The sequence below is a fragment of the Myiozetetes cayanensis genome, unplaced genomic scaffold (assembly GCF_022539395.1).
Source record: "Myiozetetes cayanensis isolate MyiCay16 unplaced genomic scaffold, myiCay2020 scf14, whole genome shotgun sequence".
Lineage (NCBI taxonomy): Eukaryota > Metazoa > Chordata > Aves > Passeriformes > Tyrannidae > Myiozetetes > Myiozetetes cayanensis.
Window position 1 is genome coordinate 5374700 of NW_026087048.1, and position 25651 is coordinate 5400350.

The 25651-nt window shown below is 49.6% G+C and overlaps 3 protein-coding genes across 5 annotated transcripts in view; all 3 read right to left on the reverse strand.

Moving 5' to 3' along the window:
- Positions 1 to 965: 965 nt before the first annotated feature.
- On the reverse strand, positions 966 to 4912 carry NMB (neuromedin B). Its single transcript, XM_050309199.1, has 3 exons — positions 4683 to 4912; positions 4025 to 4227; positions 966 to 1243 (listed from the first exon to the last, which is right to left on the reverse strand). The coding sequence occupies exons 1-3, from the start codon at positions 4813 to 4815 to the stop codon at positions 1196 to 1198; spliced, it is 384 nt and encodes a 127-aa protein (XP_050165156.1). The 5' UTR covers positions 4816 to 4912; the 3' UTR covers positions 966 to 1195.
- A 9298-nt stretch (positions 4913 to 14210) lies between these two features.
- Positions 14211 to 20890, reverse strand: SEC11A (SEC11 homolog A, signal peptidase complex subunit). 2 transcript variants are annotated; one of them, XM_050309197.1, is made up of 6 exons: positions 20770 to 20890; positions 20562 to 20671; positions 18769 to 18918; positions 15339 to 15458; positions 14820 to 14877; positions 14211 to 14675 (listed from the first exon to the last, which is right to left on the reverse strand). In XM_050309197.1, the coding sequence occupies exons 1-6, from the start codon at positions 20818 to 20820 to the stop codon at positions 14625 to 14627; spliced, it is 540 nt and encodes a 179-aa protein (XP_050165154.1). In that variant the 5' UTR covers positions 20821 to 20890; the 3' UTR covers positions 14211 to 14624. The 2 variants fall into 2 exon arrangements, with proteins under 2 accessions (XP_050165154.1, XP_050165155.1); XM_050309198.1 differs by having other exon boundaries at positions 20774 to 20821.
- An 883-nt stretch (positions 20891 to 21773) lies between these two features.
- ZNF592 (zinc finger protein 592) overlaps positions 21774 to 25651 on the reverse strand; it is a 36086-nt gene continuing 32208 nt past the window's right edge. For both annotated transcript variants that reach the window (XM_050309195.1, XM_050309196.1), the window contains exons 9-10: positions 24719 to 24854; positions 21774 to 23486 (exon numbers count right to left, since the gene is read on the reverse strand). In XM_050309195.1, the coding sequence (XP_050165152.1) occupies positions 22980 to 23486; positions 24719 to 24854 (643 nt within the window). In that variant the 3' untranslated portion in view covers positions 21774 to 22979. The remainder of the gene's footprint in view (positions 23487 to 24718; positions 24855 to 25651) is intronic.

Consider the following 25651-nt stretch of genomic DNA (forward strand, 5'->3'; position numbering starts at 1 on the left):
CAAAACAGCTCCAGTGAGGTAGAGGAGGCTTTGAAACATCTGAACTATCCTTGAAAGGATAGGGAGCAAGGTGGGAAGGTCTTCTACCATGGTTTTTATCCCTCTACTAGTTATTAGCATGTTCAGGTGCTGGATCATCTCTTGGCTGGGTGTGATGTGGCTCTGGGCTGCTCTTGCTCTTGGGAGAAGGGCTCTCTTCCCTGTGGAATCAAAGGATCAGGTTGAATTTAGCATTAGAAGTGGGGGGAGCAGGGTGTGAAAGTTTATGGTTTCATTTATGGCATCACTCTGGGATCTGCTGCCAGGTTTAGCTCTTCCTGGGGATGTGTCCAAAGCTGCAGAGATGCTCCAAGGGCTAGAGCAGCTCTCCTATAAGGAAAGGCTGAGACAGTTGCAATTGAAGAAGAGAAGGCTCCAGTGGCTGGGGGACATTGGGTGCATCTCTGAGCAGCACTTTTAGAAGGTGCCCGCTCCTTGGGACTGTGTTCCATCACCTATTTCAGGCAGACCCTTCTCCCACTGTCTTGCACAAGGGGAGGGTCCTGGGGCTGTTCCTCTGCCCACATGAGTGTTTAACTACATGAACAAGGTAAATGATCATCCCAAAGCAGGCTCATAATTGGTCTGACTGTTTAATGGTACAGCCAAGGCCAACAAGCCTGTAACTAAGACTTGAGATACCAGAAGGTAGGGACCCTGCTTGAGCCAGAAACCCCACCACTGCCATGACAAGATTTTGCTGGCAAAAAAGATGTTCCAGTAGTGAGTGGTGTGATCAGTTCATCTAAGTGTGCTATTTTGCCATGTTTGGGTCACCTTCAGCCAGCACAGGCTGCAGGGACTGAATCCAACCCCTCCTGGCTGTTGAGAGCCAGAAGCTTCCCTCCAAGCCCCACCAAGGTGCTCCCAAGTTCCCACTGTCCCTGTACAAGCCCTGGGGTCTGCCTTCCCACCTCATAGAGAAGTCTGTGCAAAGAGCCAGCTTTATTCACGGGCACATCAGACATCAAGAACACAAAAACATATAGAAACTATACAGGGAGGCTCCACTTTTCATATGCACAATCACTATTAACAATATTACAAAAAGAATAAATAAAATGATGTTGCTATAGAAACCCACAACGGTGATGCTCTCCTCTGTTCACCACACACAGCCAACCTTGCAGACCTCATCCTTCCCAGCTGCACCTCTTCAGTTCGAAAAGTACTTCTCCAGCACCTTTGTTAAAAGCCCAGTCTCCTACAAAACAAGGCAAAATGGTGAGACACAGAACCCTGTGTCCCACTGACATCACCTGCTGGGTGCTGCAGGGCAGAAGATGGGACAAATGTCCCATGCTGGAGTGTGATGACACTTCCGGAGTGGCTTGGGACAGTCTATGAGAAGGACAGAACCAGGAGCCTGGCTCCTGCCTCCCACCTGTGCTCCAATGGCTGGAACATGGCTGTCAGACATCAGTGGGAAATTTCACCAGTGCACTTGCAGCACCACTGGGCTGGGCAGTGACAGGAGCAACATCAGGGTTCAGAAGAGTGTGAGAAGGCAAAAAGAGACAGAAAACACAGCAGGGGAGAGTCACAGAGGGGTTTGTAGGATTGGGTACTGCCCAGAGGTCCCAGAGCTATGTAGGGCAGCACCTGCTCTCAGGCAAAAGGACTCTGTCTCCAGAACACCCCTGGAGCTGTTCTACTCCATGCACATGGTCTCTGCATTCTGGGGGAATACAGCCAAGGAGATTACATGGATGGGGAGGATCCTCCTCTGCCGGACAAATCCTTGTCACTCACAGCAACAGGGTGGCAGTGTGAAGCCCCAGCATGCTGGGAGCCACATATGGCTGGCAAGTTGAGATGGAAGGGACAGATTCAGAGTAAGAGGTGGACAGGGAGTTTCACAGAGAAGAGCTATGAAAAGGTCTGTGAGGAAGGTGAGAACATGGCACACAGCTCAGTTCAGGGTGGGTGCTGACACCAGAGGTCCAACAACAGTCACTTGTCAGGGTGGTAGGAATTTGCACTGGCACCGTGTCACCCACAAGACTAAGAACAAATAAAGGCCTACAGGAAAGTATAACAAACAGCACTCAGGTGCACTGGGGAGAAGCATTCCTGTAACATTAACTGGAAGTGCAGAGATGAGGATGCCCCAGGGAAGAAAAGAGTAGGAGGGCAGGAGTTGCAGTTATAGAGGTGCTTAGAGGTGCCTGAAGGGCAGAACCAGATTATCATCCAAGCAAGGCCTCCACTGCCAGCAAGAGGAGCAGGGTGCTGGCCAAGGCGAGGCTTCAGACTTTGGGAGGAGAAGGTGAGGGACAGGAGCCAGCTGTACATCAGACAGCTCAGTGGTGATGCCACACATGTGCAGGGTATCCCACCTCCCACCAAAGAGGCTTCTGGGCACTGAGGCAGGCACAGACCACCCCTGTGTGGACATGAGCCAAACTGTCCTCCAGCAGCAGAGCTTTGATACCCTGGCCAGCACCTGCCTTTGCACACTGAGAATGAGCACTGGCAGGGCTGGTAGGGCATCAACACCCAGCTGGCACCTAAGGCACAGCCCCAGTGCTCAGGGCAGCCTTTGCCCAGGCACATCTGCAATGTGAGCAGTGACCATGTGATTTATCTACACAGGAAGAGCCACAGGGTTCATTTTTACAAAACTCACACCACATGCTCACCAAGGCAGGGTAGCACCTCCACCAGCTCTCCTATCCTCTCAGCTAGTGTCCTCCTACTCAAAGGTTCTACAGGGAGGATGGAAAAGGGTCCAGGACCTCACCAGCCCTCCCTTCCCTTTCAGCTACATCTGAGAAGCGAGTCCTGCAGTAGCACAGCAGCTTACAGGGAGTGGAGTGGTCTGGTGCCTTCAGCCATGCCCAGCTGTACCTTCACTCTATCCCAATGGGACCAGCTCTCTAGGGAAGCTTCTGTTTACCTTAATCTGCTGAAAGTAAGTCAAGAAAGTGCTTGAACAATCAGCAGGCTGTGGCACTCAGGTTCACAGCCCTGCAACTCTGCTCCACCTGTGCCTTCCCAAAAAAAGTAGAGGAGAAAGCCCTGCCTATCCCTGGATAGCAGGAGTAGCTTTACCTGTGTGCGTGTTAGTGGATAGCTCCTCAAGCTCCTGCCTCAGTGGGACAACATAAGTGGGACCCATCTAAGAGGATTTCATCCCTTTTAGGCTCTTGGTTACTTCCTGCAGTGGCTGGAAAGGGTGAGACACCAGGGAAGTGTGCAGGAGGCAACAGACTAGCAGAGCCCCACAGATTGAGTAACTCCCATCTATGGACTGAGCAGTTCTATCTCCACATCCTGCTTGAAGATGTCTGTACATTGCTCCCAGAGGCAGGTTTTCCACTAGGAGCTGGGTGAGCTCCAAGGTAAAAGCCATACTGAAGATCTGCTGATATACAGCGGGATCACTGGAGCTCCTGCCCACTCCTTGCTCCCCAAAACCTGCTCTGCAGCAGCACACACTTCCCCTTTGAAAGGCTTCATGCCCCTCGGTAACGAGGGACCCCAACCACAGCGACACGGAGCCAAGACTGTGGCATAGGAAGCCCAAAGCTCTTTGCTTAACGCATACCTTTCCCTTCCCATACTGTGTCTCTCTTTGTCTCTTCTGCAGAAATAAGGGGGGAAAAGGATTTCCCTGTCCCTTCTTCATGGTAGCAATACTGACTACCACTCTCTTCTGTATCTGGGTAAGAAAGACCCAGGTGCCTATTAAACAACCCCTGCGCTGGAGATCACCACTGCCGCAGCTCCATTGCAGCATTCCTCCCTCATCCTCACACCCTTCCCAAGCATCCGGGACTATTTGTCATTGCCCAGATAGACACGGGCCTCGGGACACTTCTCCTCTGTCCCCTTCTGGATGGTCTTAAGGAATGGTTTAAGAGGACTTAAGAGGAGAGAAAGACGATGCATCTCTAAGCAGCTGTGCAGAGGCTCCCACCTCCAGCATGGCTTCACCACCTCCCTGCTCTGAGCGTCTCCCTCCAGCTTAGTCAATATTCACCTGGTCAGTGAGGTCATATTTCCCTTGGTTCTCATCCAACAGTCTTTCCTGCAACAGGATTTTCAGGAGCTCCCGGGTCAGCAGTTCCATCATGTCCTCCAGCAGGGCTCGGAGGGAGGGACCGAAGACCGTCGGCACTGCAGGCTCCTCCGGCGACTCCAGGTGCGGGGACCCCGTGACGCTCTTCTTTCCCATGAAGTGACCTGTAACACCACACCCCGTGTGTCCGCGGGAATCCAGGGCTCCGGCTCAGCCGGCACGGAGTGACTTAACGCCCAAATCAGCAGAGTCAAGGGAAACCCAGAAATCCTAGGTCCTCATTCCACGTGGGATTTTGGGGAAACTTTCTGCCGATAGGATTTCGGGGATTACAGGCATGCCCGGGGGTGCCGGACTGGTCGGTTGCCTGGGGCATTGGATCCGCTAACCCGGGGATGCTGGACTTGTCTACTAGGAATATGGCTTCAGGTGGCCTCAACCCCTGCCCTGGCCTCCCCCTGCCCACCGCAGTCCTCGTAGGATCCCCCTCCGCCCGTGGAGCACGGGGGGGGGGGGAGGAAGCAAAGGGCTTCGCATGGGCAGCGACGGGGCGCTCGGGAGGCAGGGGGTCGCTGTGCCCCGCACATCCCGCATGTCCCTGCGCCCCCCCGTCCCGTACCTGTGGCCCAGAGGTTGCCGCGGGGGTTGACCTTGATCTTGGCGGCCTGGCTGCGGTGCTCGGCGAAGTCGAGGTGCACGGCGGGTCCCAGTGCGGCTCCGCAGAGCAGCAGCAGGAGGCAGCGCAGCGCCATTCCTACCCGCGGGACCCACGCCCGCTCCGCCGCCTCCCGCTTATAGACCGGAGAGGGAGGGCTCCGCACGCCCTGACCGTTCCCCCGCCCCCAGCCCCGCCCCCAGGTCTAACAGACCCGGGAACCACAGCCTACGGGGTCCCGAACCCTCTCCATGTCCCCATCGTGTGTCATTCCACAGCCCTGACAGGGCGGGACACGGTGACAGACCCACTGCCGAGGTGGACGGCGACAGACACACTACCGAGGTGACAGACTCACCACCGAGGTGGACAGTAACAGACCCATCAGTACACCTACCCACATGCCAAAATCTCTCCGTCATGTCCCGTCAGTGCTGCCACCTCTTCATGCTGCCTTTTTGCACTTGGAGCTCAGCCATGAGCTTCATTCCCAGTTTAACCATCTCCCACTACATCTACTTGTGCACCCGATTATTGGGGTGGACTTGGCAGATCCTGTCCTTAAGGACCTCCCAGCTCTGCCAAGCTCCTTTACTTTCCAGAGTAGTCTCCCACAGGATCCCACTGACAGCTCTCTATAGAGGGTGAGGACCAGAGCCTGTGTATCACTGCTCAATTTTTCCACTCCCTCTGGGATTTTGCAGACCACTATTTCTTGATCAGTACATCTAAGCCTTCCATGGATTATCACATCCCCCATCAGCTCCTCCTTTTCCATTAATGGGATTAAGCTTTGCCCAGCTATGCCAGGGACACAGATAGGGGGGGCCTGGGAAGGGACTGTGCATGTCCAGGACTCAAGTGAAGTGAAACTGGAAGTGTTGGATTGAAGGACTCTGAGATACAGATCATGCTCTGTTTCCTCTTATCACCTGCCTGCAGCCCACAGGGGTTCCTCTAGGTTCCACATTTATACAGGAGCAGGATTGCTGCAGGTTGGGATGAGGTCTGGTGGGGGTAACCAGGGTCAGACACAGTCCTGACAAGTCCATAGTGATGAGGAGGGTCCAGGACCAGCTCAAGCCAGTCCCTAGCCAGCCACTGCTAAACTGGAGACCAGTGCTCCCAGAACACAGATCAGTGAGAAACTAAGGCCCAGAGCTGAGCTCAAGTGGTTCCTGGGCCCATGGGGATGAAGGGAGGAGGTCCTGGGTGAGATCCACAAAGACTCATTAGTGTCTTCAAGGCCCTGACAACTTCTGCTGAATTTATACCTCCACAATTTTGCAAGGAAGTGCTGGTTGGTGGGGGAGGAAGTGCCTGAGATGATCCAGTTCTCCTGGGAAGTGACACAGGGAATTCATTAGCAATGCCCTTCTCAGCATTTGCTGCTCTTCAGGAAAATAGGGCTGGAGGTGATGCAGCAGTGGGTCAGGGCCCAAACTGCAAACACAGCTCTAAACTTACAGGAAGAAAAAAATCATAAAGTTCTCCTGTGTTAGCCTGGGATCCTCCCAAAGTGAATGTGTGTCCCCTTGGGTGGCCAGGGGCCAGCCAGTCCATGCTCCCTCCTGCCCAGGATCTGTAACACAGTGATGGGCAGGGCCTTCTTCTACCCATCAGGAAGGTGGCTGCCTCCACCAGCCTTGTGTCCATCTGTGCTGGAGGTCTTGGGCTGCCATTAGGGATCTCACTCTGCTCCCTCACCATGTGTTCAGCAGGAGTATGGCTGAGCAGGCAGTGCTGGCCTTGCTCTTTGAGGAGGTGTCCCTTTTGGGGGCCATGGGGCGCATGAATACGATGCCCACCACAGATGTGGCATTTGCAGCACCACAGCCCTGGCTTCATGTTCGCATTGTGGCAGTGTCACCTCTTCCATCGAGTCAGTGGAGAGGGGAGCCCTGAGGCCCTCAGTCCTGATGGCTGGGATGACCACTTGGGCTCTGATGTCCCCAACCAGTCCCCACATGCTGGTGCTCCAGCTGGATAGACGGAAAGACACCCCCAGCCCTTCTCTATTTCCCCTCACAGCCTGTGTCCCTCCCTCCGTGTCCTGCACTGTCACTGTCCTGACAAAACACAGCTTATCCCAAGCCTTTTCTTCAAAGCAGTTTTAAATTCACTCATGGTGGCCAAAGTGCTGGAAATTTGGGGTGTCTGGAAAAGGCCTAGGATGTAGGAAGGGCAGGAGGAGGAGGATGTGAGATCCAGAGAAAGTGCTGCATGTGAAAGAAGAGCCTGGTGCTGCCCAGTTGAGTCTGGTTTCTCCTCACACTGGGCAAGGGGTGTTTTTTGAGAAGCTGAGCAGCATTCCTTTGCTGCAGGAAAGAGCAAGATGAAGGTTACCTGTAGGATTACGAAGGATGAAGCCAGGGATAAAGTGATCCCAATTACAGACGGCAGAGGAAAGCGCCCTAGGCAATTACAGTACCAACTGAAGCATGACGGGGTTAAGTCCTGCTCCCTCAGGGAAGCACAGTCTCCTCACAGGCAGCCCCGAGGACATGGGATGAACAGTGGGAAGCAGCACAGTATTTCTAACAGGGTGAAGACTTTTGCACTGTTCTAACTAAATATACAAGTGGACACACATCTTCCTTCTTTTTCAGCTGGTGGCTGCAGGCATTACCTCAGCCGAGGTAGGAGCAGAGGAACAGGTATTTTGATTCCAGTGGCACTACAGGCTTGGGAAAGGCTGGGAAATCGGGGAGTTCCTGCCCTGTTGCAGTGTCATTACAAACCCTCAGAAACTGAGGGGACACTGGATTAATTGCTGAGTACTGAGGCTTGACCAGATGGAGTATGTGTGGAAGATGGGAGCCCATAACTGATTTCAAGCCTCAGAAGAACAATGGAATAGATGCTCAGGGACTTGGTGGAGGCAGGAAGAGGGAGCACGACTCAGGGCAGACAGTGGGGGTTTTATGGAAAACACTGGTGAAAGGGCCACAAGCTGAGTGCTTTCTGAGCAGCAGCAGCACCAGTGCTGGGATCCAGGCAGGGCTCTGAGAACAGCAACTCCATCTTCCCCAGCATTTCAGTAAATATCAACCCCAGACAAAAACAGAGACCAGGTTTTTTCTGGATTTTCCAGTCTTCACAAAGAAGTGATGTTGTACCTAATTTTGGAAAAATAACTGGTACCCTGGGGAAAGACACCAGGGCAGGACCTGAGCTCAGATCCTGGTCACCAGCCTGGCAGGGCTTGGGGTAGATTTGCTCCCTCTGCCTTCGTCCTGCTTTGGTGCCCAGAGTGAAGTCCTCATCTGGAGCCTGCTGGAACCTCCAGCATTGAAGGCAGGAATTGACACTACAGTGCTCCTCTACTACTTACTCTCTCCAGCTCAGCAGAGATTCACTTTCCCAACAGCTACCAGCCTCCTAGGGAATCTTCCCAACTTATATGTAAAAAAAACACAGTAGAAATTCTATTTAATAAATCTGTTTTGCTGACAGAAGTCAGCATGGTTTCCACCAGTGATGCAGAAGATGGGGCTGTTGGCCACCAGCTTCCTGCAAGGAGCCTGGGAGGACAGAGATGACTCCTTGAAAAATGCCAGGCTGTTGATGGTTATTCCTCGAGGTAGAGTAGGAGGTTGCACTGAGTTAACCCTCCCCTCTCCCATGGGACTGACTCTGGGGCTGGGTGAGAGCAGCCCTGCACAGACCCACACCCTCCAGGAACAGGCCCTTCGCACCCAGAACACCTCAGCTTCCCCCGGTGCCTCCAGCTGGAGAGAGCAGGGGTTGTTTCGCTCTGTTTTCCCCCAGTAATTCTCACACACCATTTACTCCCCCAGTGGCTGCTGACCACGGATCTGACATTTTCACAGGACAATCTGTTACAACCCCGATGTTCCAGATGGTAACACTTAAGTTGGAACCCGTTGTTTTACAAATGGAGTTAAAATTGGTTTTTCCCCGTGTGCACCATTTTATAGTTATGTACATTTGAATTTCATCGTTTTTATTGCCCAGCCTCTTCCCTCTTGCCTCCAGCCTTTTGTTCTTTATCAAATGATTTTCCCCCATAAGGATCTCAGCACCCGTTTCAGGGTTGCTTCCTTTCTTCAGGAGCCTTTGCTGAGGGACCTTGTCAAATACCTTATGGAATCCCAGTGGATTCCAGTGGGCTCACCTCCAAACTCCTTCAACAAGCTCCAAATCTACTTTTGGGGTGCCTTATTCCTTATCACCTGGGGTGTCCTGTTCCTTATCAAACTCTTATCTGCTATATGAACAGTAAAAGACCTGTGAAACAGGCACGATTAGCAAATTCTCCAAATGTACTGAAAAATTAAGTAGGATTTCACCAGGCAAAGGAGACCATAACTTATGCAAAATAAATGGATTTAAAAACTGCGCAGCCCAGAGGCCCCTGCCAACAACAAATGTAATAGACCAACCTGGAAATACCCTGGTTCAAGGGGTTTAAAGCAAGGTCCATTGTGTTCCTTCTCTTTTGAATTATGCTTTACATTCAGGTCTGGAATCCTCAGCACAGGGCAGACAGGAACCTGTTGGAGCAAGTCCAGATATGGCCACAGAGATGCTCTGAGGGATGGAGCACCTCTGCTCTGGAGCCAGGCTAGGAGAGCTGGGGGTGTTCACCTGGAGAAGAGAAGCTCCAGGGAGACCTAAGAGCCCCTTCCAGTGCCTAAATGGGCTCCAGGAGAGCTGGAGAGGCACTTTGGACAAAGGATGGAGGGACAGGAAAAGGGGAAATGGCTTCCCATTGCCACAGGGCAGATTTAGATGGGATACTGGGAAGGAATTATTGGGTGTGAGGGTGGAGAGGCCCTGGCACAGGCTAGCCAGAGAAGCTTTGGTTGCCCCATCCCTGGAAGTGATGAAGGCCAGGTTGGACAGGGCTTGGAAAAACCTGGGATAGTGGAAGGTGTCCCTGTCCTCAGCAGGGAGTGGAATGAGATGGGCTTTAAGGTCCCTTCTAACCAAAACCATTGTGTAATTCCGTGCTTTTGTACCTTGGCATTGACTCTGCATTTCCCATAAAGGTGTCTGGGTGGCCTGGAACAGACTCTGAGCTGTGGAGCTCTAGAACTCAATGCAGGCTTCCCAGGCCCTGCAAATACCCACCTGGGCAGGCAAATGTGTGCTCAAAACTGATGGCTCTAATAAAAAGCAATACAAAGGGCAAAGGCCTCAAATCCCCCTATTTGTCTCCTTCACGAAGCTCCTGGTGCCAATAAAACTCTTAGCAGCAGTTAAGTTGTTTCAGGCTCTTCACCACATTTCCAAAGCCAGGTCCTGACACATGCCTGGGGGTCTATTTTGATGCATTTTCCTCTTGTTTACAAAGATTAAATCCCTCTGTTACATCCATTCGTCCACAGGCAATAGATGTTGTTTATAAAAGATAAAATTTGAAATCTCACACATCTTGTTTTCAACTCATTTTCAATTTTCATTTAAGCTGTAAATGAGTTGTGGTTTTCCCTGAGGTTTCCCACTCACTCCACGCCTTCTGGACATATTACAAATAACTGCTCTGCAAGAAGACTCAGACAAGAAAATCGTGTTTTCTTGCAGGCAAATCCAGGCCCAGCTCAGAAGTGATCCAGCCAGAATTACACAGCAGAAATCTGACATCCCAGTTCGAGTGAATTGAGCTTCAGAGAAGTTTTCTCCATATTATTTTTACTTCAGTCTCTCAGCTCAGTTTCTACAGGGGAAGGACAGTTTGGAAAAGGTGATACCGAGATGTTTGTTAGAGAGAGCTGCAGGAAGAGTTTTTAAATTATTAAACAAAAGGAGCAAAAATAGCCAAAAGAAGAGGAGCTAGGCAGAGGGATCAAGAGACTGAGGGTGTGTCTGCTCCTGGATAACAGATGTCCTGGATACAGAGGGTGGGTTTCTAGTCCATCCCTAGTTAGTCTGTTCTTCTCTGTGAAGATGTTGATTCCCCCCAAGGTTTAGGGAGCCCTGTAAGATCAGGCATTCAGAGGACCTGCTAGAACTGAACATATGTAGGAATTTCCCCATGAGCAGGAACAGATTTAACACACAATGTGCTCAACCAGCAAGAACCAGCATGCAGGCAGGTCCTGCTCCACAGGGAAACAGGACTATGTGTGATGGAGCTGGTGGTTTTTTACAGCAACTGAGGGATAAACAAGGATAAGCAAACAATTGCTATTGGGCAGACTATGAACAGCACGGGCACCCAATTATGGTGAAATAGATCCAACAAGGCAGATTTCTCAGGAAAGCCACTGTACCCCTTCTGAATCCAACATGCTCAGGCTGGTGAATCTATCCCTGCAGAGACCTGTGGCTCCTGACAGGTGAGATGACAAAGGAACAGAAGTATTACAAGGGATGGAGAAGGTAAAAGGGGCAGGGAGCTGTTGAATTGGCTCAAAAGGCAATGTGGGTGCTGTTTCTCTCCTCCCAGCAATGAGACTGTGGGGCTCAGTCACCCACCAGGCATCAACTGCCACCCTGAGCTGCTGACACTAAGCCTCTCTGGCATCACCCTGGTACTCCTTGCTTCTGGAGGATGAAAACAGGGCATTCCTCATCTGATTCAGGCACTGAGTCATTGACACCGGGTGGGGCTGCAGCAGGGCCATAGAAACAGCTGCTGTGCATTCCCCCTGCTCTGGCACAGGAGGGTCCCCAAGGGACGTGCTCCGCCTAAGCCACCTCTCCTCTCTTCTTCTCCTTTTTCTCCTTCTCTCCTTCTCCTGGCCAACTCTTGGTACGTTCTGGGAGCTGCACGCTTGGTTTGCACTGTGCATTTCTCCAGCAGAAAGTTCTGTTCAAACCATGCACGGACAAGGTTTCACCTCAGAGATTCTCAGAAAAACTACAGCTGACCTGTTCTGATTTTGAGGACAGGAAAATCACGAGATTATCCAGTCTCTGATGATCTTACAAATCTGAGCCCTGTAAATTTCTGCTAAGCAACATGCAGAGACAAATCTGGATGAACCACCTCATGCTTGTTGCTGTTTAACCAACAACTGTGAGTTCAAGCATCGTAAATATACAAAAACAGCCTCTGTCTCCTAGACCTTCAGCTTGCAGCACATAATCCCTCACAGCTCAACTCACAGCCACCATGCTCTTGCTTCTGCATGTAGCTTTGATATGAAAAAAAATTACCCAACAGAATTCCAGCAGAGATCAGGCACAGCCCAGCCTGGCTTTGCTCCACGAAACAGCTCCTGCCCATGAAGAAATCCATGCCCTGAACTGCAGATGTACCGAACACTAATTAAACATTAGAATTGCTACCAGAAAACCTGCCCTGTTTGGCTGTAACCACAACAGAGACAGGAGCAATCTCAGCCCTAGCAGATTTTGTCTGAATTTCTCTTCTCCTTTATAAACCAGCCCTTTCAACACCCATGTAGTTTACAAGCAAATCCCATTCCTGTGGTCACAAAGATCTCCATCCATTTCTAAAGCCTCCAGTGTCACAGGCTTTACTGGAGTTGCCCAAAGAGCTTCACCTTTAAAAAGAGTAAGAATAATACTAAAATAGAACATGAAGACACATCAAATTCTACCAGGAAATGCCCTGGCTCTGTGGAAGCTCAGCAGTACTCCCAAACAGCTCAACATCAGCACCCAGCCGGCTGGAGATCCTGCTTGCTCCATGGTTTTTCTGTTCAGCAAAGCAGAATAAACCTGGTAGGGAAGAGCCAGCAACAACTCTGTGTCATCCTGCCCCCACATCCTCAGCCCCCTCTCATCCCACTGTGGCAGAAAGGCGTTGCAGGGATGTGGGAGGTGGTGGGTGCTGGAGCTGTGAGGGGATTGACTGCTCGTTTATCATAATTAGAGCCGGCACCTCACTTCACTGCCACAGGTAACAGAACTGCACTGAGCTGAAAACAGGCAGAGCACAGGCTGCAGAGATGAATTCCCAAATCCCACAGTACAGCCCCCAGTTTAGGGCAATTGTTTCTGTTCAAGTACCTACAGACCCCGAAGAGAGAAGTCCCAAAGCTGGGCTGCAGTGGGCTCCAGCCCACACCCACCTCAACCAGACTGCATTTTTTAAGCACTTTCTAGTCAATTCTTTCATACAGCATCATGCATGGGCAGGGCACACCCTCCTACAAGAGCCCTCACAGGGGTTGGCACCCACATTGGCCACGAGTGTGTCCTCCAGCCACAGGGACTCCTGACACCAGCCATGGTCATCTTGCTAAAAACTGGCAGCTCAGCAGTTGAAGAGCTAATCCTTACTCCATAATCATAAATCCTTTTTTTGTAACATTAACTCAGTGACAGGAACACAACTGCTTCTGCATACTCAGATGTTTGGAGAAGGTGTGAAGTGGAGGGGACTCGAGAGGAGCAGCAGCAGCAGCACTTCCAGCGAGGTGTTGATTAGCAGCTTTCAGATGAACTCCTCAGCACTTTGTGTGAGCACAACTTAAAATCTCATTTATGCACAAAACCTGTTCAAGCTGAACAGGTATGAAACTGTATCCATATCCTTCTCTCAAGGGCTCTAACACGGGGAGCAAGAAATACAGGTTTTATTACCATTTTTATTACTAAGTTACAATTACTTATAGCCACAGCCCCAGTTCAGTGCTGGGGGCTGGACCTGTTTGTAGACTCTTTGTAAGAGTCCCACAGGTGATTTTTTGCTTTATCCTACTCGGGAAACAAAGCACCAGGTAATGCCAAAGCCAGCATTTCCTAATAACTAATGGAACAATTCAACTCCAGAGAGAGGACAGGCCTGACAAACCCAATGAGGGACAAATGCAAGAAAATGGAAACAGCCATTAACACCCCACTGGGTTTTGTCTTTGCCTTTCCTGACTGCTTTTGCCTTACACAAGCCATGTGAGTGGCAGCAGTGACTATCTGCACTGATCCCTGTTGCTGTGGAATCTTGGAGCGTGAAGAGCTGATAACTACAGTTACCTTGTACCTTTTCCCTGGGCTCTCTCTAACACCACATCTGCAGCAGCAGGATCACGAGCCTGAATGAGAAGCCCACAAAACCAGCTGTTGCACGTGGTGACAAGTGGGTTTTTAAAATCAGACCTTAGGGCAGTCTGTAGCTTTCAGGAGAGCTGTTAGACTTGGCCAACTGCAGGGAGTGCCAGAGATCTGAAACCCTGTTCCAAAACTAAGCAATTTTTCTTATTGCTTTGTGCTAAATCATCCCTGACAAACAGCTGTGGGTATTTGCCATCGCAGTCCTTCTGTTACCTAATGCCACAATGCATGAAGTAATACTTTGTCATCCTCTGCCCCAAATACCTTGCACTCTTTAAGCAGATTATTCCATTGTGTTTTACAGAAACACAGAAATATTGAACAGATCTACAGCAAAAGAGATGAAAGGAGCAGCTGCTATTGCTCTGTGAAGAGAGGACAAGTTAGATGGTGGCTCTAGGAGTTAGCCTGCAACAGCAAAGCCCAGGTACCCCCGAGACACTGGGCAAGGAGGCTGCTCCCAGCAGGGCAGTAACAAAGAATGTGGCAGGGCTCATAACGGGCGAGAGGAAAAATCTTTATTCCAGTTCCGAATTGGCAAAAAACCATCACGGCCACAGTTCACCATTAGACAGCACAGGGAGAGGGCACCTGGCCCAGTGAGGCACAGACTGAGGACATGGTTGTGGAGGCACTTGGAGAGGAAGCTCAGCTTCAAAGTACAAAAACACTAAACAGTTTGGCTGAAATTTTTAATATAAAAATTCACTAAAAAGGCTAAAGTGTGACAAACCACTGGAAATATTGTGACAAACATTCGCCCTTACGCAGTAAAAACCAAAACAAACCCAAACTGGCAAGAAGCTTTGAAATGCAGGTTTTCTTCTTCCTCCTGGCACTTCGGACAATCAGCTACTTAAAATGTTCATCTAGAAAAATCCATGGCACCTTCACCTTGCAGTTCAGTGCAAGGGGCTACTCTCGATGCACCAGCACAAACAAACCCAGTAAAAAGAGGACTGCATACTGGAAGAGAGAGCAGAGGAGACTCAGGAGCACACACTCACATCTACAGCAGCAAACATGCAGGACACAGGGTTCTGCCTGTGTTCTCAGGAAGCGATTTTAGCTGGGGTAGGAAAAGCAGGTAGGAAATGAAAGAGCTCTTACCTTAAATTTTGGATAATCATTCATTAAGATAGTCACTATTCCAATATATGGCACAAATCTACAAGAATAAAGGTTTTCTTAAAACAAACACTATTCCAGGCTGCAGAAGAGTCATGCTGTAGTCAACAGGCTGGGGATTTCGTCCTCCCAGGCAGGGCAGCTGTGGCAGTGGGGCTGAGTGGGAGGCCCAGAGAGTGTTTCAGCCTCTGCTTGGCTAAGATCTTACTTTCTTACAAAGGCTAAGCCTCATAGAATGAATTTGATGGCAATTCTGATCGAGCCTGAGCACTCACAGCTCTTGCACTCATGTCCATCCAGCATCACCATCTCAGGATGCAGCTCACAGCTTGATACCTCCCCTTAAGCCAAGCTCAGAACTGAAGTGCCTGTGCTTTTGAGCTCTCCATGCTTTCAGACAAGTCACAAAACCCAGCAGGGAGAGCTCAAGAGAAGAGGGAATTCCCAGATGGCTTCAGGGAGGGCTGTGTACAAAGCCACATCACTTTCAACTTCACTCACCCTCTCGCTCGTCCTACTACATCCTTCTTCTCCAGCCAGTGCTGCCCCCGCTTGTAGAGCCCTCTGTCATCCACAGCGTTGTTGTCTCCCTTTGTCAGAAATTTGATGTCACCGTTTTGCCTGGCAAAGACATGACAAGCAGGTAAGGTAGGGAAGGAGCTCCTTAAAAGCTGTTCCAGAACAAGCGTGAAGAGACCAACACAAGGGCACTCGAAGCAACTGTGTCCTACAATTTGAGCAGGATGAAACAGGGAAGCTCCCATCAAATGCAGCAGAAAGCAGATGGTTTGGAAAAAAACTGCCAAGGAAAGAATGAATTTTGGCCCCAGCCAAGCTTTCCAGCAGAGTTTAAGAACAGAACCAGCAGGATGAGGCACTTCCAGCACAGGTGCAGCTATTGCCTCCTGGCTTTTGACCTCTCTCGTGCTGATGCTTTTCTTGTTTCACACGAATGTTCTGGACTCCCTATACCACCTAAAAGGAGAGCCTGGGGTTGAAGCACACAGTTCTACTCAGCAGTGGGCAGAAGCAAGCTGAAACTTGGAAATTATTAGGAAAGGAGGATGGAAAAAACCAAATCATACCATGATGATACTACATGAACTCATGGTGTGCCTACAGGTGGAATGCTCTGGGAAATGCTGAACCCCCTACATCGTTTTCTGCAATTGGAGGGAAGAACTGGCAAAGGTTCAGAAATGGATAACAAGGTCTGGAACCACTTCCACACAAGAAGCAAAAGACCTTCAGCCTGGAAAAGGCAGAGCTGATGGGAGATATGATGCAGTCCAACACAAATGACATACAACAATAAAAAAACTTTTCTCTTTCTCTTCCAATGCAAGACCCAGAGGGAACCAAAAAGAACTCAAGAGGTAAGGGGTTAAAACCAGACAGAGAAGGTGCTATACAGAACTAGCCACAGCAGAAACTAAACCATGTCTCTCAGCAAGGGTATTTTGGTTGCTAAAAAATCATATTGATTCAAAAGGTGACCAGATACTCCATGGAAAAAAGAAAAGGAAGCTATTCATAAAGAACCGGGATTTTGTGCTTGAACTTGGAACTTACAGAAAGCAGGGAAATTATCACTAAATACTCTTTAATTCATCCTGAGATGAACTAATTAGCTTGCCAGAAACAGGATCCTGGAGCAGACGAACCTTTGCTTTGACCTGGAAAGATCCTTCCCCAGCCATTCCCATTCAGCTTGTGCCACTACTCAGGGATCAGCCAGGCACTCTCACCTCCCTGTGGCACCTGCAGGCAGGTGCTGAGCACGAGCGTTCTCAGTGTTTGGATCTCAGCTTTCTCACAGAAACACATCAAATGCAGCACAGGAAAGCACACAGAAGGTCTCTGGAGCTCATGCTGTTTTCATCATGCCTGAATACCAACATGTGTTCCTTGACAGGAGAAGCTCGGAAGTTAAAAACAGGGTAGGAAAAAGAATAGCCTTTTCTCCAATGCACATCTGGCTTGACATGTGGGAACAACAAACACTCCAGGAGCTTAGAGACAGCCTGGGAAAAGATAAAGATCCCCAAAGGTGCAGGTAATGTAGTTTAGCTCTGAAGAGTGATGACACAGGAGCACAGCACCTTATTGAGCACAGTCAAGGCTCTATCAGGACGCGGTGTGAGAAGCCCCAAGCACAGCTCTCTGCTGTCTGAGAGCTGAGTGAAGACTGGTCTCGCTGTCCTGCTCCAAACCCACTAAGTAAATTTTGACCACAGACTCTTTGTTAGTGATAAAGAATGAACCCAATTTTGGGTTGAAACAAGAAAAACAGGCCAGCAAATAACAGACACTTTCTCACTGACACAATACTGATGTGAACTGGGGCCTAAGTTACCACATAATCATGGAAAACCTGTTTCTGTTTTCCTGCATTTTGACACCTCTATCAGCTTCTGCAGAGACCTTTCACTTCTAAATTGGCACCAGAAAACTAATACTTATGTAGTGAAAGAAGCAGCTGACATCCAAGTCCTGCCTTCAGGTCACAATATGGATTTTTTCAGTTTCTCCCTCCTAACATAAAGATCAGGTTTGTGTTTGGTTGTTTTAGTTAAATGAAACCTAAAATACTGGAGAACAGCTTCACCTCACAGAATCCAGGAGTGGCACTAAGGTCACATTACATTTAAACAAAATATAGTGCTGGGTACCTTAGTATCTAGACATAGAGCTAGGCAAAAAAGAAGGGTGGGTTACATCTGGAGAGGAACTGCTGGACAGAACAAGGGAGGAGAAAAGTTGTATTTCACTTAAAAGAGTACCCACAACATCACAAAAAGTGCATGTGCAACATTAGGTATCAAATTCACCCTGTAAACTGAACTTCTTTTTAAATTAGTGGTCTCAAAGAATGGCACTTTGAAAGCTGACATTGTTCAAAGTTTTGGGTACAGAATAAATCTTAACAGCAAAGAATCTGCTCTGCCTCTTGGGAGAGGTGCAGCTCTGTCAGAACCAGGATTCCAGCTGCACTATTTCTGTGCACGAAGCTGGTTGACCTTGAGTTGGGCCAGACAACTGGTCAGCCACCAAACCAGACTCAATTCCTTCACACACACAACCTGCCCAGTGCTGAGAGACTGAACAGTACACAGAAGACTCCGAGCATAACAACACACAACTTCCTATGGGGATGAAATGCACACCCTCTGCAGAACAGCAGGAACCAGGACCATAGACAAGCTCTAAAATATCACATTCTACACACAAAATACTCCCTGACACAGCTCTGCCTCTATAAACAAGGGTCACTTCACACACACAAATGCAGCTGTACTATGTGAGACAGCACAGCACAGTGGCTCGGGGTGGAAAGGATGGCACAGGACACAGTAAGAGGTGTCAGCCTTCCAGTGCCTAAAGAGCTCCAAGAGAGCTGGAGATGGACTTTGGAAAAGGGCCTGGAGTGCCAAGACAAGGAGGAATGGCTTCCCACTGCCACAGGGCAGAGTTAGATGGGATACTGGGAAGAAATTCTTCCCTGTGAGGATGGTGAGGCCCTGGCACGGGCTGGCCAGAGAAGCTGTGGCTGCCCCATCCCTGGAAGTGTTGAAGGCCAGGTTGGGTGGGGCTTGGAGCAACCTGGTCTAGTGGAAGGCGACCCCCCCATGGTAGTGGAATGGAATGAGATGAGCTTTAAAGTCCCTTTCAACCCAAACCATTCTGTGATTTCACAGCCTAGGGAGTCCAGGACACTGGCACAGACCCCCCAGCTTGTGCTTTCTACTGAATGATATTTCCAAGTAAACCAAGGAGGGCAGATTTTGTTTCTCTGAAAATTCTGTTTTACTTCCCACAGCACCTGGATATCAATTATTGACATCCTAGCCACTCATCAACCCAAGGACTTGAGGAATAATATCATTTAGGTAAATAGCAGCAGTAGAACCCCCCCAGATCCTTAACATACTTCTCGTGGATTTTCAGGACGCGATGGACTATAGGAATTTCCCTTCCTTCTATCCTAAAGACGACAATTTCTCCCACTCTGATTGGATCTTCAATTCGGTTCGTGAGGAACAGGAGATCTCCTCTGTGGAATGCAGGCTCCATGCTCCCACTGAAAGAGAGAAGAGCAACTGAACAATATTTAAACACTCAGAATCAGATTTCGGAGTTTGTAGTCCTTTAAGAGAAATCTCAAAGAACCTCAATGAGAAGAAAAGCTGTGGATGACCCTTTCCTGGAAGCATTCAAGGCCAGGTTGGAACCTTGATGAAGAGCTCCCAAGAAAAGCCCCTTTGTGACCAGGCATGTGTGTAACCTCTATTGCAATCAGGTTTTCAATCACCACACTACCAGCAGTTTGGATTTTTCGGAAGAAGAGAACTGCCAGCACTGGTGTTACAAGCATATCCAATAGGAAAAACTTTGTGAATAAGCAAAAAGCTGATGACAAACAGTATCTTTTGATTTCTGAGCTCAACACTGGCAGGGCAACACTGGCAGTGCTGCAAGCTTTTTTATTTCATTTAATTTTTTACAAGTAGATTGATTGTCCTCAGGAACAAAGCACTGAAAACACGACTCTTGAATTCCCATCTGAAACAGATGGGTGTGAGAAAAATTCATTATTGTGATTCATTGCTTTGCTTAATGATCTCATTTCAGGCACCTTGACTCAAGTTATTTTTCTCGTGTCTTGTAAATGGCACTTGTTACCAACTACTTATCGTTCCTAATTCCACATAAATAATGCAAAACAGAAGGATGAACTTTAAGTACCACATATATTCATGTTTTATCTGGAGACTGAGCAGCAGCTGCTCTTCAGAACAGCAGATCACATCGCTGAAGAGGGGATGTGACCTCAAGGCCCCCCATCTTACTCACTGGGAGGAACGGCAGGAAACATCTACCTTATGCTTTGCATCAAGGGGGGAGTTTTGGTAAGCGCCACGTGGTCGTGGCATTACATCATTTCTACATCATGAACATCAAACAGAAACACCGAGAAAGGCCAGTGTGGACGCAGAACTGTGTCTGTGCCAACATCCAATGGAAGCTCAGAGAATTCGTCCGAGGCAGCAGAAGGGTGGGAGTAACATCAGTGGTACCAGCCCTGGTAGTACCCACTGCATGGTGCTGCTGCGAGGGCAACATCTGACACCCAAAACGTCCAGTGACAGCGATATCCTTGATACTCAGGACCACCTCTGTAGTGGACAGTCACAGAACTACAGAATCCCAGAAGGGATTATAGTGGGTCTTAAAACCCATCCAGTTCCAGCCCCTACTGTGGGCAGAGAGACCTTCCACTAGACCAGACTGCTCCAATCCCCATCCAACCTGTCCCTAAACACTTCCAAGAATGGGACAGCCACAGCTTCTCTGGTCAACCTGTTCCAGAGCCTCACCACCCTCACAGGGAAGGATTTCTTCCCAGTATCCCATGTAACCCTGCCTGTGTCAGTGGGAGGCCATTCCCCCTTGTCCTGTCCCTACCTGCCTGTTCATAAAGTCCCTCTCTTTCTTTTTTCACAAGCCCCCTTAAACCTAGCCCAGTCAGCTGCCAGAGCAGGGGGCGAGATGCTGTTTTTACCCACTTCCTCTTCCCTCGCTATGCCTGAGCCTGGATTCTCACTGAGCCTCTCGCCCGCCGGGCCCGGGGCAGGAGCCTCCAGCTGCCCCATCCCCGCAAGGAACCCCCGTCGGGGACCCGACCCCGTGGGAGGTTTAACCCCCCACACCCCCCGGACTGACCTCAGCACCACCACGATGGGGCTCTCGCTGCCCGTCACCACCATCAGCCCCTTCCAGATCATGAGGGCGGAGGACACGATCATGCCGAAGTTCAGCACCTGGTAGTACAACTGGGGAGGGGGAGGTGTGTTGGTCAGGCTCCGCCGTCCGCGCAGGGCAGGGCGCACCGGCCCGCCCCAGCCCCACGGCCCCCCATCCCGCCCGGCACCTGCCGCTTGTTCATGCGCCGAACATCGTCCAGAAAGTCCAGCGACAGCATCGCCACCACCGCCTCCCGCCCGGCCAGCCCCGCTTCCGCTTCCGGCACGTCACCGCCGCTTCCGCCGCGCGGGGCCGGGGGCGGCAGGGGGGCTCCGGGGGTGCTCCCCATCCCCAGCTCTGCGGAGGGCACCGGGGACGCGTCCCGGGGCTCACCGACACCCCACCGCCAGTGAAAGACCCCATCCAACACCGCGTCCAACCAACACCCCAACGTACACCCCACATGCAACCGACAGCCCAGGAACCAACACCCCACTCAACCGACACCCCAGTGAACCAATACTCCACCCGAAAGCCCATCCTATATGCACCCCACATCCAATAAAACATCCCACCTAACACCCCCATCCAACCTACACGCCATAGCTAAAACACCCTATCCAACCAACACCCCACCTGACACCTCACCCAACCTACACCCCATCCAACATCCACCCCACATCAGACGCACCGCCCAACCAACGCTCCGTCCAACGTACACCCACCCAACTGCCACCCATCCAATTGACACCCCACATCCAACTGACATCCCACTCAACACCCCAGGCAATGCACACTCAACCAACACTCATCCAATGTATCCCCATCCAACGCACACCACACATCCAACAGCCCATTCAATCGATGGCCCATCCAACCACCGTCCCATCTAATGAACACCCCATCTAATGAACACTCCAATCAGCACCCAGTGAAACTCCAACCGACGGCCATCTGACACCCATACATCCGACACACACATCCAACTGACCCCTACACACCCAACATCCCATCTAACCAACACCCTGTCTAAACAACCCTCCATCCAACCAATGGCCCATTCCATCATTGCCCATTCTACCAACACTCCCCATTCAAACCCCACCCATCCAACCACCAAACCACCCAACATCCAGACAGCCCCAACAGGCCCTATCCAAACATGGCAAGATGAGATGGTGACGAGCCCAGTGCAAGGAGATAAATAGTTCTTAAATTATTTAAACATTGTCAGAGTAAACAATAACGAGCAGGGTTCTGGCTCAACAAAATGAAAAAAATTATGTTATAGAAGGTAATTATATTACATGAAGCCAAGTGGGTATGACAGGGAATGAGGGAGGAAAGAGAGTCAATGTGACTACATAGAAAGAAACATAGCTCCTAAGTCATGGGCAATGCAGAGCCACAGCAGGAGAGGAGCTACTGCCGGAGCACCAGCCCCACGACGCTGCAGGATGATGGCTCCAACTGGTTCCAATGCCTCTGTGAGCCGTGCTCTGCTCCTCTCCCCTCAAAACAAGCTGTTCAGAGAGCCCAGGCACCAATGCCATCAAGAGCTCCAGGATGGTTTCACTCCAGTTGACCCCACAGATCCCACCCTTCTGGTGATAGTGCCAACCTGCCCCAGCTCCCCATCAGGACAAGCCACTGAGTACCAGGCCTGGCAGCACCCATCCTGGAATGGCTTTGGGCAGCACAACTCCACTGACACATGAGGGTGACCAGGCCCTCCTTAACTGTGCTCACCTAGAAAAACAGGGGCTACAAGATCCTCTTTGAGGATGACTCAGGTCCAAGATTTCATTAAATTTCATTTTAGAAAAGCAGGTTGTTATTCAGGCAATTAAGAATAACCAGCACAACTCACAGCTCAGACCCATCCCCCCGTGACATGGATCCTGGACCAGAACAGTCCTGACAAACGCATTTTGCTGAGCCAGCATTATGAGTTAAAGTGAGTAACACAAAGGCAGGATGGGAAGAGAAAAAAGAAGCCATAAATAGAAGGAGAAAGAAAGGAAGATAGGGAAGGTGAGGCTGGGGCTCTGGGCAGAGGCTGAGGCAGTGCACACTTGAAGGAGGAGAGCTCGTCTGAAGGAAACTGCAGCTGCAAAGTGCTCTTGGATCCTCAGGGGTTGGCCAAGCTCCAGTGAGGATTCTGGCCCTGCTTTCCCTTTTCACCTCTCCAGGCTGGCAGAGAGTTAGTGCTTAGGGTGCAATGGCAGAGTTGGTTTTTTTCGATTTAAGATTTCCCTTACAAATGGAAGTTAACGGAAAGCAATGTCCATCCCAAGAAATCAACAGAATATTTCAAAGATTCACCCCAATCCCCACCCTGTATTTTGAGTAAAAACCCCTCAACCAAAAAACCCCAACCAAAAGGGCTTTTTTTTTTTAAGTCTTAAGAGACTTAAGGTTGTTCTGTGAGGTGCTGTTGGGGCCCTCTGCGCCACACGTCTGACTGTGCTCACAAAGAGCTGAGTCACTTTTGCACTCTTTGTATTTGTTCTCCTCTTCTGCCACAGTGTTCAACTCTCCATTGTAGCTCTCATGTCCATTCTCACTCATCTCCGTTTGATACTTCTGCCTTTCATCTTCCTCTTCCTCCTCCTCTTCTTCCTCCTCCTCCTCCTCATCTTTGACTTTATGAACAATGAAGAGGTGTCTGTTCAGAGAGATGTAGGAGGTGTAGCACAGGCCGCAGAACAAGCACTGGAAGGTGGAGCTGTCAGTCTTGTGCCGAGGTATGTGTTCCTGGAACTCAGTCCGGGTGTCCGTCGCGAAGCCGCACTTGGCGCATTTCCAAGGTGCTTTCAGTTTTTTGGCTGGTGGCTCATCCAAACCCACAGTGGTCTCTGCCTGACCCAGCTCATCTGGTGCCATCCTCTTTGGAGATTTTGCCTGAAAAAAATCAAGATTAAAAAGTTACTTCATTGTCTGAATGCACAGAAGAGTTAAGTGCTAAAATCCGCACATGTGTCTGAAGACACCTGAGGGTGAAGCCGTGCCCCAGGGATTCCTGGGGCATTCCATTCCCTACCAGTACTCAAACACCTCACCCCATGGGCAGGATCTCAACTGCTGTCCTGTGAAGTAAGATGGGAATGCTGTGCGAGACTGGTCGGACGGAAAAGTGATGGGGAAAGAGAGTTTAGAATCACAGAATCGCAGAATGGTTTAGGTTGGAAGGGACCTTAAATACTATCCAGTTCTACCTGCCTGCTATAGACCTTTCACTAGACCAGGTTGCTCCAAGCCCCATCCAACCTGGCCCTGAACACTTCCAGGGATGGGGCAGCCACAACCTCTCTGTGTAGCAATTTGGTGTGGGAAGGAGCAGCCCTCAAGAGCAGGGACAGCTGAGGAACATGGGGGTCATCATTAGCCCAGACAATGCTTCTCAAATTTAACTCTGAAACAGTTTTCCCCTCCACTCAAGCTTTGCCTTTGTGGCATCTCTCAGTAACTCATCCTCTCTGTCTTAGAATCCTGCAGCTTCTTCTCCCATGAGGATGGCTCACTTGCTTATGTCCCTGCAGTGACATGCAAAAAGTAGATTTTTAAAGTAAATGGAGCAAAGAAGCCCTACCAGCCAACCCTCCACTCCAAACCAACCTAAGATATCACACATTTGCTATACGAAATTACACAGTCCTACTTAGGAGAAATGCAGTTCTCATAGGTAACGGAGCTAGTAAGTATCTTAAAACAGAAAATAAATCTTTTATAACTAGCAGAAAACACAAGGGAGAAAGAAGAAAAATGTGCCATTCTCATGAACAGGATGGCAGGGGAACACAAAGTTCATAACAAACTTGAATTACACAGTAGACTGAAAAAAGGTCAGTAAAACACAGGGCCACACAGTCAAAAAAATCTCGAAAAATACAAACTCCCTTGTCCTGGTGCTGGTACAGCTCAGCTGTGCTCTCAGTGCTGCTCCTGACCCCACCAGAGGGAAGATGGAATGGAATAGAGCTGGATGGAATAGAGAGGGGCAAGGAAATCTGCCGTATGGATGGGAGGGTTTGACTGGCACAAGGCTGCAGCTCTACTCAACACCCCAAGTGAACAGCTACTGAGTGGGTGCATTTAACTGTACATTTATTTTTCACAAAAATAACATCAGTTACTTCTGCCGTGTCTCTCTCTGGAGCTTTCGCTTTGGCCATCTGGGATAAGTCTGGGTTTTTGATGCCGTGCATGAGGCTGATGTGGTTCTCCAGCATGAATGGCTGAGGAAATGTCTGATTTTCATCTGTGCAGTACCTTGAAAATACAAAATAAAGACAATTTATTAGAGGAAATGCTCTTTGTATTGTGCCAGACCAAGAGGTGTCATTGGAGACAAGACTCTGGTGAGTAATGTACCATTAGATGACCAAAATATGCAGCAAAGCATCATTTTAATAATAAAACATTATCCCTGAGAGAAATCTAGAACAGTTTGGAATTTCTCACAGTAATCACGAAGGAGAGTATTATATGTCTTATTTACAGGCTAAATAAATACAGGGACTAGTGGGGATCAGGCCCTCTGTGACACATCCTACACGGGATACATGATCCAGGTGGAAAACACATGGAAAAAAACCAAAAAGACTGAGGAGAGAGACCTACACAGAGAGAACGATGATTTCTATGACACCGAGGAGTCCTGAAGCAGAACCTAGTCCTGCATCCAGCATTCCCAAGTATCCATGGGGACCAATATCACATCTACCACATCATAACACACTTAAAATCCTTACAAAACTGCTGAAATTCCAATTTTAATACCAATAATCTAGGCAGCAGCACTCATGAACATGTAATTTACAGGCAAGTCTTCATGTTAGAACTTGGCAGGACTCCAGTGCTGCCAGGGAGCTGGTTGACACTTCCAAAGGAGCTGTGAAGGGGATATGCCATCTCTCCCTTCACTCCTGGATGATCAAGGTCTACTGGAATAAGTGCCAGGCCTCGCAGACACACAAACCAGCCCCCTGAATTGCACAGAGGATTCTGTAAGAAATTGAGAAACTCCAAATTGACTATTTTGAGTTCTGCTGTCAGGCGAAGGTCCA

What these genes read in the sequence shown, in the direction of transcription:
- NMB (XM_050309199.1), bottom strand. Translation starts at nt 4,815, where the DNA reads ATGGCGCTGCGCTGCCTCCTGCTGCTGCTCTGCGGAGCCGCACTGGGA. An exon ending in CGGCAACCTCTGGGCCACAG is followed by an intron (nt 4,228 to 4,682) that starts GTACGGGACGGG and finishes GTGGTGTTACAG; the next exon opens with GTCACTTCATGGGAAAGAAG. An exon ending in AATATGACCTCACTGACCAG is followed by an intron (nt 1,244 to 4,024) that starts GTGAATATTGAC and finishes CTTGTTTTGTAG; the next exon opens with GAGACTGGGCTTTTAACAAA.
- SEC11A (XM_050309197.1), bottom strand. Translation starts at nt 20,820, where the DNA reads ATGCTGTCGCTGGACTTTCTGGACGATGTTCGGCGCATGAACAAGCGG. An exon ending in CCCATCGTGGTGGTGCTGAG is followed by an intron (nt 18,919 to 20,561) that starts GTCAGTCCGGGG and finishes TCTCTCTTTCAG; the next exon opens with TGGGAGCATGGAGCCTGCAT. An exon ending in ATGATTATCCAAAATTTAAG is followed by an intron (nt 14,676 to 14,819) that starts GTAAGAGCTCTT and finishes TCTCTCTTCCAG; the next exon opens with TATGCAGTCCTCTTTTTACT.